Below are 12,005 nucleotides of genomic sequence, written 5' to 3'. Positions count from 1 at the left end.
TCTTCCTCTCCTCATGAGGAGACCATCCCACCGCTTCCTCAAGGGGAGCAACACTCCACATTTCCTACACTTCCTCGTCATACCCCTCTCTCTACCCTCGCACCTGCGGAGGAGGCGGTGGATGAGGAAAACACATCACCTTGTATGGTCCCACATGACGACTTCACCGTGGTTACCCAGGCGGAGATGCATCAGCCTCCTGCTGCTGTTGCGAGAGACATCCGGAAGCCAAGTCGGGCCAGCAAGAGCAGCGGCGTCCGAGCTCGCCCTGATGACCTGGCAGTGTAGCTAAAACACACATACACACACACTCACACATTTACACAATCATGCATCCATGCTGTGTACACAGAAAACCTTCATGGCCAATTTTTTCACAAATGCACACCAGCATAAAACCACACACAAGCTTGCCCTCCAGCAAAAGACATGCTTGCATGGAAGATGTGCAAAACACAGCTGGAGGTGGTTGCTTATTTTAATCTCAGAATTATGAACTAGAAGTAGAGATAGGTTGGGAGTTTGGCCAGGCATGAGCTTCACAACTTGAAAGACATCAGCTCATAGGGGCTTTGCCTAGCAACACACCTGGAGTCACATTGGAGTCGACTCCAGCTCCATAGTTACCGTCATGAGAGTGGTATCAATCTTCTTACCCAACTCCCGGTGAAATCGTGAATTCCCATATTTTCTAAAATGTAATTATTCTTTCAAACAACACAATCAGCGTAAAATCTCAAACATGGCTGCCAAAGAGTAGATTACAGTATTTACGTTTGTTGTTTTTTAATGATTAGCTGCCTGGTTCAAGAGAGCCAACATGGCTGCCACTTACTGTTCTGGCTTTACTCTCACCTTTCTTTGGAGAGGTTGGACAGGGGAGGTATAAAGGCCCATGTAATGGGAATCACAAACACTGACATACACATACTTACACACACATATAGCCACCACAGACACAAATATGGAAAGGTTATAATGATGATGATGATTATTATGATTCGACTAACTAATGAGTTTGGGAGCGTAGAGGCAGTAATACCATATTCTTTTATTTCATCTATCTTTCATTTCTTTGCTGGGAGACATAAGAGGAAAGGTTTGCACTTTTGTTTCTTTATTTTTATTTCTCTTGTGACGTGATGATGGAGCTGAACAGTCAAGTGTGTAGTATCTGTCTGTCTGTGTTCGCGGCGCTCACCCAGCCTGTAGTTTCAATGAAGAGAGGGATGCACTGACGTCAGGACAGAGAGGGAAAAGAGCGATAAAGCAGTCCCACCCTGAGACATAGTCCTTGGGCTTCACAGGCTCTGTGTGTTCGTGTGTGTGTGTGTGTGTGTGTGTGTGTGTGTGTGTGTGTTTCCGTGTTTACAAAATGACATCTCTGCAGTTACATCAGGGTAATCTATATAAAGTATATAAATATGTAAATACATCATGATGAATAGTATTGAGAGGCACCACAGGATGTTATACAGAACTACCTACATTTAAAAAAAAAAGAAGTTTCTGGTCAAGCTGCAATTTATAACGACTTTTACCTAGAAAATCAAAAGTGCTTTAGTGTTTTCTGACATTGGTTCCACAGGTCACTTTATGCAAAAAAAATCCAATGTTAGAAGACTTTAGGGAATTTAAAATAGTACACAATCAAGGGTTTATACAACATTTAAAGCAATTTTAAGCTCTGCAGCTTGAACAGGGCATAACAATCAGTACCCCTTCTTTCTGATGCTTGTGTTTGCAGTGTGTTACAGAACTGTTGAGTTCCCCCTAGCTGTTCTGTGTAGGCGGACTCTAAGTTATTTTCTAGAATAGCTGTAGATTACACAGTAGCTTTTAGATTTTTGAACAAAAAGGAAGCAATATGATCAAAAAAAAAGAAAACGTGCTAACTTTTATTTCTCTGTCAGTTCTTAACAGGCATCCCACAAAGGAATGTTCATTTTTCCTGTTCTTCTCATTAATTCCTGCCAAAAAAATAAATAAATACAGAAAATGGCTGATATAAATTTACTTCCCAACAGCTTTAATTTATCAAATCAAACTATTAATGTTTTCATTCAGGAATAAAAATGCACATTATTAGCAAGTCAACAAAGGAGAGTGGTTTGGGTCGAACCACGTTTTGGGTTTGTTTATCTTTGTGTTTCTCTCTGAGCAGAATACTAGTTGATTATACTTGAAATAGTACTACTATACTACTAAAAAAGTGCTAGATTATATCACATGTGCCTGAAGTAGCATTTGAACACATAACCAAAATAACCAAAAGTAAAAGAAAAGTCTGATTTAATATGTTTACATTTCGATATAAACAAAATGTTGTTTTTGTAGTTTGTAGATAAAATAATCTTAACTCAAGGTCCACTTACTCACTTTTTCAGAGGCTTCCCACCACATTTCACAGTCTTCATTGTTTTTGTAGTCTTGTCTGGTTAAATGTTGTACCATCAGGTAACTAACCCGCGACTTTCTCCCGGGTTCATTCTCCTCATGCTGCATGAGTCATGTCTTAGAGTGCCTCCATTAATGTTTGACTCTGAAATGGTCACATATCGTACAAATAAATCACTATACTGGAAATACCGCTCATCTGCATTCATGGCAACTTGGAACATGTGTATGAACTCAATAATTAGTTAATGGTGTTCTAAGTGATGTTAAAGTAACGTCTTTACAAACAAAACAAGACTAGCTTGCCCCTCCCTCTTCCACATCCCCCCCCCCCTGCTGTGCTTCCACACACTACTCTCCCCCCCACCCACAAATCCTTGTTGTCGGTTATTGGCTGGAACACTGTGTGTGTATGCTTCGTGGTGCCGGTGGGCCCAGTTTGTTTTTGTTGGCGTTTGTAGACCCTGGGCTGTCTACGGAGACCGCGTTTTTTACAGTGTGTTCTGGGGACAATCAGCTAGCGGATAGTGAAGAGATGTTTTTTACAGTGTGTTCTGGGGACAATCAGCTAGCGGATAGTGAAGAGATGTTTTTTACAGTGTGTTCTGGGGACAGGCAGCTAGCAGATAGTGAGGAGATGTTTGCTGTATGTGACAACAAATGTTGTAGCCTAAAACACGTGTGACATCGCTTAGAGCACCTTTAAATCATTTGGGTATAACCGCCATGGCCTAGGTAGATTAAGCTCAGACTTGACGCTAACTTCTAAATTGCTATTGTTGATTGCATATTGTATGTGTACTGCACATTATTAACTAAGTTAAGGTATCCTCAACGTTTTCAATTATTTTTTTATTGTTAAGGGAATAGTTTGGTGGATTTTTCCCAGTCTTTGTGCTTAGCAAAGCTAAGTGTCTCCTCAATGTTTTAGAAAACAGGCTAAAAGTTACATAGTTATGCTTTTTGAATTAATTAAGCAATTAACAGGTCCAGGCGGCAAATATGAATAAAGTTGCAGTAGGCTTTTTTCTGGAAAAGGCAAATGACATTGCATTATTTAACAATACAGCGCTCCTCCTGAAGCTCCTCCCTCTCTGTCCTCAGCCTCTCCCCCCATACAGTGTGAGTTTGAGTTATTCATTTCAACCATCCCGCCTGTGATTTGGACCCGATGTTGTTATATAGCGGCAATTCTATAAGTTTTGCTCTATGTTACTCAGTGCATTTGCAGTTGACGTCGTGAATCAATCACAACACCTTAAATGTTAATATGACAACTTTCTGATGCGCTCCGGCAGCTCTACACACCCTGTCCGTTGTCCTTTTATAGGGTTGCTTTGCAGAAAAATGAATCTTGTCAGGCTTCAACTAATGCGTTTGTGTGTGGCTTGGGCCAATCAGCGTCCTGTGAGGAGCTACTGGTTTAGCTTACCTGACAACATTGAGAGGTGGCTGTTTGTTCTAAACAACAGTGGATGCTCTTAAAGAGCTTAGCATAGCTGCTGTAATAGCATCAGTTATATCAGAACAAGACCAAAGAACGGCACTGAAGGCTTTTCTCAGTGGAAAACATGTATTCATCGTTATTGGTTCTCCCTGTGCTTTCCTGTGTTGACAAAGTGTCTGCTGGGAAAGATGTCTGTCACATTTGATCACTGTGTGGTCCTCATCTCAGTTGTGCTCTGACGCTACGCTTTCATTTGAGTATGAACATAAAGTTTGTGATTACAGGGCTTTTGGCACAGAGATTGGTAGCGTGTCAAAGGGCATTTTTAGAACTTTTAATTTGAAAATGTAATATATCTAACTTGCCATGAATGCAACCATTTCACTTTTATAAACCACAGGTGACAAATGAGAGGCAGGATACAGTAAAAAAAAAGCACTTAAATTGAAATGTTGGTACATTTTTAGTACAACAAATGTTCTAAAGAAAGGATGAAGCAATCTGAACTGAATCTAAGCTGTTCGCTGACTGTCTAATGTTTAGACATGTTTCTCTGATCAAACTTAGGTGCCAATCAACAACTTCAGCACACTATGGCAGCTGAAGAACATAATCTATTTTTTAGAAAAGAAGTTATTAGCTGTGATGTATAAGATTAAACCAAAGATATTTAACAAACCAAAGATATTTGTGCCAAAGATATCACAACACTGTGGTGGAATTTCTATAAAGCTCTGCTTGGGAACCTCACCGCTAAACGTTGAAATCATGATTCCAACCACTAGATCAGTTTACCAAGCCTTTCATCAATCTGGGAACTTAAAAATATATCATGTTTACCTTGTTCTCTAAAAGAGAACGAGGTGTATTTGACTCATTTCCATTGCTGAAATGTTTTTCATTACTGTGTTGTTCCAAGCTGTTCATAGTACTTTGGATATGTAGATACAGATTTGCACATTTAGATAGTTATTGACCCCTGTTATGAGGTTGTGAAGATATTATAAATAGAAGAGAAAAAGTGTGTCCTTGGAGGAGGGATATTAACATGTTTTTGTTTATTTATGGAAATAACACTATGACATTAGACTTGGAATGAACAAGACATTAATCTAAAGTGATTGTTCTTTTTTGTCCTGAAATATTAATTGAGAGACATTTGGCTATTCCAACTTTTACACCATGGATGTGCCTTGAATTAAAATCCTGCGATGGAAAACAGAGGTTGTGTGATGGGATTTTCATGGCGCCCCTATGCAGGGACACAGACTCCCGCGTGTTAGAAATGAAGACCCACCCCTGCTATTACTCCCGTTGTAAAACGACTGTCTTTGAAGAGAAGTGCCTTGCGTCTGAACCTTTTGTTAAAGAACATGTTGATGTAAATGTTCATTTACCTCAGATGTTTACAGAACTGTTACTGAATAAACTTTTTGTACCATACCTGTTTTCTGTCATGGTTTGTGTTTTCTTTTTGGATTCTCTCGTTATTTATTTTTATTTTTTTTCTGAAATCAAGGATCCAACATTTTAAAAAATGACAAATGAAGTGTCAACGTCATCATGCAATGTCGATGTGTGATATCTTACGAAATGTTTTGCACACTTTGTAATACCTTATTCTACGAATGGCCATTAACACGAGCCCCGACAGTGCAGAACTTAAGCAGGTGGTGCAATGCAGGTTTAGGAAAAGATTGTGGTTTGGGTTCAAATGAATACATTTGTTATCTAACTTATAGTATGTACGTGGCCTTAGTACATTACATTAGTACATAAGCTAGGCAACAAAAGGTTAAAATGAGTCAATGTTGATTTTTGCTTTCACACGGGATACAAACAGTGGTCTCCTTGGTAAAAGTTCTGTGTTTGTTTGACCAATCCATCGATTCGAAACCTCCTCTCTATGTGGAAATTGTGTCTCGTTACATCACCTGTTTTCCTCCGAGGCAGCCATGCATGTCCTGGCTCACGATTCCTTGGGTTACATATTTAATAGTGTATTTATAGTATAGCATAAGTACGAACAGTAAGAGGTCTGTTCATTCAACAGTAGTTCCATCTTAAATCAATATACTGCAAATAATTGACTGGACTTCTGTAGATTGTCATGGTCCCCAGAGAAGGACTGTTTTTGGTGACCCTGTGCCCTTTCCTGTAGTTCCTCTGTCCAGCCAAAATTCACACTTGTCCATGAGAAATATCACATTTTAATTAGCCCTTAGGAATTGAACTTATTGACCGGATTCATGCTCTGCAGAGGATAAATCCTTTTCATTTTGGACATCTTATTTTTTTTCTAATACCTACCTTAGGCTAATGTCAATTTGTTAGCAAATTAAAAGAAATCAATAAAAGAATGCATGTTAAATACAATGCATTTTAAAGCAGCTCCACTTATCAACAATACTGATAGCTAGCAGCTGTGTGTATGTACTATGAAAACACTTTACTGTCTGCTTTGCTTTTGTGTGTATGTGCGGTGGTGTCCTATGTGCGTGTGTGTGTGTGTGTCCTCATGGCCTTGCCCATTAAGCTGTGCTGAGGCTAGCACTTCCTTTATGCTTGCTGAAAGTCCCAGGGATTTTGGCTGAACAAAAACCTCTCCAGGGAGTGAAAAGGCCTTGAATGCCTGCTAATGCCGCTCCGACCTCTGGACTCTTACTGGCTGCTGCAAACATGTCCAAATGGTCCAACATGAGCATGGACCGTTTGTGTAAATACTGTACATTGAAATAATAACAGAATAAAAACAAAATAGGACTCCTAAATCAAATAACCAAAATCTTTAGACATCATGGCCTTAAACATTTTGACCTGTGAATGGTTGAAATGAAAAGCTTGACGTTGATGTTGCAGAGAATGTTCCGAAAATTGACCTAAACTTATATAGAAATTAGAATTAAATTGTGTCTTTTTTTTCACAGAATATTAAGTTAAAGGACAAAAATGCAGAGAATATTAGCCTTATTGCTGAATGTTTGCTTGGTTCAAAATAATAAATGAATGAAATTGAAAGTTGCAATAATAATAATATTTATTAAGAACATGATCATGTTTAATTTAATCTTTATTTTCTTGGTGGAAACGTCAAGAAATGTTTGGTTTTGATTGGGAGCAAATGTATCTGGGATTCTGTGGTGGCTCAGCTGGACAAGTGTTCCCATCAGTCTGCTGGACTATGAAGCCTGTTTTGTTTTACGCAGCACTACTGCTATCAGATCAACCTTGATAGCTGAAGAAAGCATGTCTGTGCTAAGATGGGTTTCTGATCAGCCTTATTGCAACAACATAAAGTTTTGGCCACAAGCAATTTCTCTAAATTGAGACCATTGATGTAGATTCCTAGAGCTCCGCACCTGCCTGCAGCCATTTTACCACACCCGCAACTCATTGCTAGAAATAAATTGATAGATATAACAGGGGAACAGCTGCCAAACATTGTGGCTGGACATAAGGCTGTCTCTTTAAATGTACACTTACAAAATAGGCATTCAGACTACATAAGTGACCTTTAAGTGTAATATCAGGAGAAGTGTCCCATTAGAGTGCAGATATACAGATAGTTTTGCAACCTGGAAATATTTAGGTAAAAAGTCACAATTGGCTTGTGTAAGAAAGGTTTTTATTTTTTATATTTATTTAACCTTTATTTATTTAGGGCAGGTTCACGGAGGGGCAGCCCCTCTTTTGCAGGAACGCCCTGATCACATTCACACAGTTCCACATTCATACCTGGAAACTGCCCAGTACAACCAGTGTGATCTGCTGCCACAGAGCAGCTCCACTGGAGCGGTTGGAGGTTGCTCAGGGGCATCTAAGTGGTGGTAATGAGGGCGGGACAAGAACTGGTCTTTCACTTTCACTGTTGGTCTGGGGATTGAGGCAACGACCACCCGTCACAAGCTTCCATCTCTAACCTTTAACTGCCCCACGACATTGAGTCTATGTCTGAGTCAAGACTCTGTTACTAAAGCCGATTCCTGTTAACTGTTACTGAACCTGATTCAGGCTTACTGTTACTGAACCTGATTCCTGTTAACTGTTACTGAACCTGATTCCTGTTAACTGTTACTGAACCTGATTCAGGCTTACTGTTACTGAACCTGATTCATGTTAACTGTTACTGAACCTGATTCATGTTAACTGTTACTGAAGCTGATTCATGTTAACTGTTACTGAACCTGATTCCTGTTAACTGTTACTGAACCTGATTCATGTTAACTGTTACTGAACCTGATTCATGTTAACTGTTACTGAAGCTGATTCATGTTAACTGTTACTGAACCTGATTCATGTTAACTGTTACTGAAGCTGATTCAGGTTCAGAGTGAATCTAACCAGCTCGTGACTCTGGTGAAACATTTGTACAGTAGGTCCTCTAGTGGCCCAACTCTGTCATCACTTAAAACGTTTTTTTGGGATTTTGTTTCTCCTAATTGTTCCGTCTCAGTTTCACATCTGCAATTTGAAAATATCAAACCAATAATACATTCCTTTTTAAAATAAAGACATCATAAATTGTTGAAATAATAATCACTGAAATTGACAGACTGACTTACACTCAACATTTTATTCATCAAACAACTCAAACTCATGCATGGGAGGATGATTTAAAGAAAATCTTACATGTGTATTTCTTTATTCTCCATTTAAAAAGGGATTTTGATTCCATTCTTCCAGTCTGCTTGTAAAGATAGTGATAGATATTACTTTTTTTCTTTGGTGTGGACGAGGGGAATGAAGAGTTCAATGCCCTAATAAGCAGTTGACTGGGAAGCATTCTGTCACCACTGACTCCTATTCCTCACATCCTATCATTGCTTTGGTAATATTTTGGGGCACAGGGGCGATTCGGCTCAAAGCCAGTGTCCTGGGGCTTTCATAGTTGTAATACTGCGAGCCCTTAAACACTTTAATTCCTTCTGCACTGCACAGAGCTGCATCGATTCCGATCAAGGACATGGGCAGAACCTGGGTCACGGCCCTCGGTGTGGCGGTAAGGTCAACAGCACGCATTTTCTCTCCTGTTGGAAAAAACGTGTGATAAGATGTTTGTTAATCACTTAGGGGCAAACACAAAGCTTATACTAGCCCTATTTTTTATTTATATCAAACTTTTTCTGCCTAGCCATATTTTTAAAAATTGAGAAAAAAAGCACTTGGATAACATCTTACCTTGGATAACATGGACTGTATGTTCATTGGGACAGACAAAAGCAGCGTCCACATGTCCTTCAATGCCTAGCTCTTCCTTCAGGGTTTTAGGGTAGCCTTCAATCAGGGTGTAGTGAGCAGCTGTGTTATAGATGTAAACCTGATCACCCTACAGGTGTTTGGCAGAAGAAGAGGTATTTAACTTCGACACAGATAGACAAATGGGTTGCGTTTTTTCAAGATTTGTTACTGGTTACTTCAAGGTCTACCTTAATCAAGTAGATCTTGTTAGTGTAGTAAAAAACAGCATCCACTCCGTTGGTCACCTCCTTCCACGCCCTGGTGATTGGAAAGGCGTGAAGTCCGTCACGATGGGTGTCCAGACGCATGTAGATGGGGCCTGAGCAGATTGAACTGAAGTCTTAGTGAAAGTTTTACAGCAAGCGCAAAACAATTAGCAAAGGAATAGGAATATTTTGACATATTTGGAGATACACTTTTTCACATTTGTCCCAAAAGTCAGAAGAGAAGATCAGTAACACTCTCATATATGTGCATTAAAGATATGTTATAGCCAGCAGCTGATTATCTTAGCTTAGCATAAAGACTGGAAGCAGCAAGAAACAGTTAGCTTTGCCAAAGAAAAAATATGACTTGTGTTCCTTTAACATGTTTGTTAGTTTTTTACTTTACCTGCAAAGATATAACTTTTGCCTGCATCATCACTGGTGATGGCATCTATTTTAGCCTCACTGCATTTCCGGATTTTATAATCACCTCCGTGACCTGCCGTCAAATACAGAAGATTACACAATTACCAAAAACACTTTAGAACCGTTTCAATTTCTTGTGCAAAATAATTTGAACCAAACTGGACTGTTCTTTTCTGGATGGACTCACCAAAGTTGGGGCATGTCATGAAGTACCTGCGGGCGTCCTTGGGGTAGCCACTGCTCACCTCTCCAGATACCGGGTTAAACCTGGTGAAGTTGTGTCCATGGAAACAGTAGTAGTGTTCCAGCCAGCGTGTAGCAGAGGTGCAGACGGGCAGGTGGGACCACGTCTTGGTCTTCACTGTCTTTGTGGTAATATCATAAACGTGCACATCATTTCCTGTGAGGGTAAATTATTAGTTTGAGTTACCAATTAGCAACACCATGTGCTCTTTTTTTTTACGATAGCCTAGTTATATCCCAAATAGTTTGACACCTCATAACCTGCAACAGGGATTAATGTGGTTAAATTCTTACAAATCCGTCTATATTTGCTACCTGTTGAGCATGCTGCAGTAGTGAAATTCAGAAAAGAACTGAACATCTGACTAACATAAAAAACATGGACACAACATACAACATATAACATATAACAACATACCCTTGAAGAACAGAACTGAGTCAGTTATGCATTCTCCTATGGGACACTCCACAGCAGCATCCAGATGAGTGGGGACCCCAGGGAAGTCCTCCTGGATCTCTTTTGGATACCCGTCCGCCAGGGTATGGTTGTAATAGTTGAACACTTTGTTATCCTGGAGAGATTACATCAGAACAAAGTGTAAGTAGGTCTGAATCGGTTTTTAACAGACTCACATTACAAATGAAACTGAAATCTGTGGATCATACCAGGAAGAAATAGATGTGATCGTGATCGTCTGGGTTCCCTGTGTTGTGCATGCGGAAGGCAGCATCGACATGTCCGATGTTATGGATGTCATCAAGCTCCTTGAAATACTCATTGGAGGGCTGAGCTGGACCATGGAAACCCCTCCACAAGTGGCTACCTGAAGGGAAAACATCTGTTTTGTTACACTGCCAAAAACATATAGGCTTATCCGTTTGGGAAAATGTATGAAATAAACTCAAATAATCCCATTAGAAAATAGAATCCAGTGATCATTATTAAAAAAAAACATTTCACACCTTTGAAGTATAAAATGTTTCCTTTCTCGTCTGGAGTAATGGCATCGAACTCAATACCTGCACACCGGTCTGGAAGATCAGCATCTAACAACATGGAGATAACAACTGTTGTTATCAATAGCGCAACTAAAATAAAGGAAATACAGAAAATGGGAATCATCAGACTTGTTTACCAGACATATAATGGACAAACCAGTGGAGGTCTGCACGGGTCTACCTGAACCCTAGAACCGGGTCTGTTTAACATTATGTAAGATTAGACAGGCTTATCATGGCAGATGTGTGTGTGTGTGTTTGTGTGTGTGTGTGTGCGTGCATGTGTGTGTGTGTGCGTGCATGCGTGCGCGTGTATGTTCAAAGTGCACTTGTGGCCACAAGGTGAACAACGTGCGCGAGCGACGTGCTCTTGAGGTGAAGGGTCAGAGAGCAAATTAGCAATTAGCAGCTCTAGCAACACGTTATTCTATTCCAAGTATCTTTAGTGTGCTAAAGGGTTTGTCATGATACGTCCACGCGACAGCACGTGGTCTTTCACAGTGAACTGAGGAGTGGATTAACCATGCTGTTTCAATCAGCAAGAGAGGAATAACAGAGAACCTGAATGGATTTGCCCATTTCTTCGTAATGAGGATGGCCAGGCACAGCGAGAAGTGACGTAAGCTATGAGGTAAGACGCAACGTGTTGCTTTGACAACTCACTAGGCCTCCTTCCAAATGAACGCTAACGTCATAGCAATCAGCTGTTAAATCGTGTCTGGTCGGGTCTGTGTCACGTTCGGGTCCGACATGTCTTCACGGTCCGTGTCCGGTTATACATTACCTTTTTGCGTCGTGCATGTATTATTAAACCCGTGAAACCATCTTCAAACAAGTGAAAAATCAAAGTTATGATTTTAATGTTTTAATGTTAGAGTCTGTAAATGTTTCAGATACGCCTCATGATCTAAAAAAAAGTTTATTTTCTTCGGAAAAAACTTCCTAGTTGAACAAATAATATTGAATATTTGAATAGTCCTGGTGCATGAATTACTTTCTAATCTAACTAACACAATGAAGGTCTACCTTGGAATCTGTAAATTATGTTT

The 12,005-nt window shown here is 39.9% G+C and overlaps 2 protein-coding genes across 3 annotated transcripts in view; one reads left to right on the top strand and one right to left on the bottom strand.

The window, feature by feature from the left end:
- LOC117939687 (gap junction alpha-3 protein-like) overlaps positions 1 to 1,982 on the top strand; it is a 7,337-nt gene extending 5,355 nt beyond the window's left edge. Inside the window, exon 6 of the mRNA XM_034865177.1 lies at positions 3 to 1,982. Within this exon, the coding sequence (XP_034721068.1) occupies positions 3 to 288 (286 nt within the window). The 3' untranslated portion in view covers positions 289 to 1,982. The remainder of the gene's footprint in view (positions 1 to 2) is intronic.
- A 6,498-nt stretch (positions 1,983 to 8,480) lies between these two features.
- The window catches only part of hpxb (hemopexin b), a 3,964-nt gene continuing 439 nt past the window's right edge, over positions 8,481 to 12,005 (bottom strand). The window contains exons 2-9 of one of the 2 annotated variants that reach the window (XM_034864500.1): positions 10,921 to 11,005; positions 10,624 to 10,781; positions 10,376 to 10,529; positions 9,902 to 10,114; positions 9,695 to 9,787; positions 9,271 to 9,401; positions 9,023 to 9,170; positions 8,481 to 8,871 (exon numbers count right to left, since the gene is read on the bottom strand). In XM_034864500.1, coding sequence (XP_034720391.1) covers positions 8,645 to 8,871; positions 9,023 to 9,170; positions 9,271 to 9,401; positions 9,695 to 9,787; positions 9,902 to 10,114; positions 10,376 to 10,529; positions 10,624 to 10,674 — 1,017 coding nt within the window. In that variant the 5' untranslated portion in view covers positions 10,675 to 10,781; positions 10,921 to 11,005 and the 3' untranslated portion in view covers positions 8,481 to 8,644. Of the gene's footprint in view, positions 8,872 to 9,022; positions 9,171 to 9,270; positions 9,402 to 9,694; positions 9,788 to 9,901; positions 10,115 to 10,375; positions 10,530 to 10,623; positions 10,782 to 10,920; positions 11,030 to 12,005 lie in introns of those variants that run through there. The other variant, XM_034864499.1, reaches the window with a different exon arrangement.

The sequence above is a fragment of the Etheostoma cragini genome, chromosome 24 (assembly GCF_013103735.1).
Source record: "Etheostoma cragini isolate CJK2018 chromosome 24, CSU_Ecrag_1.0, whole genome shotgun sequence".
In the NCBI taxonomy this organism is placed as follows: domain Eukaryota; kingdom Metazoa; phylum Chordata; class Actinopteri; order Perciformes; family Percidae; genus Etheostoma; species Etheostoma cragini.
Note: the sequence above shows the minus strand (reverse complement) of the source record. Positions and strands in the feature narration are given on the sequence as shown.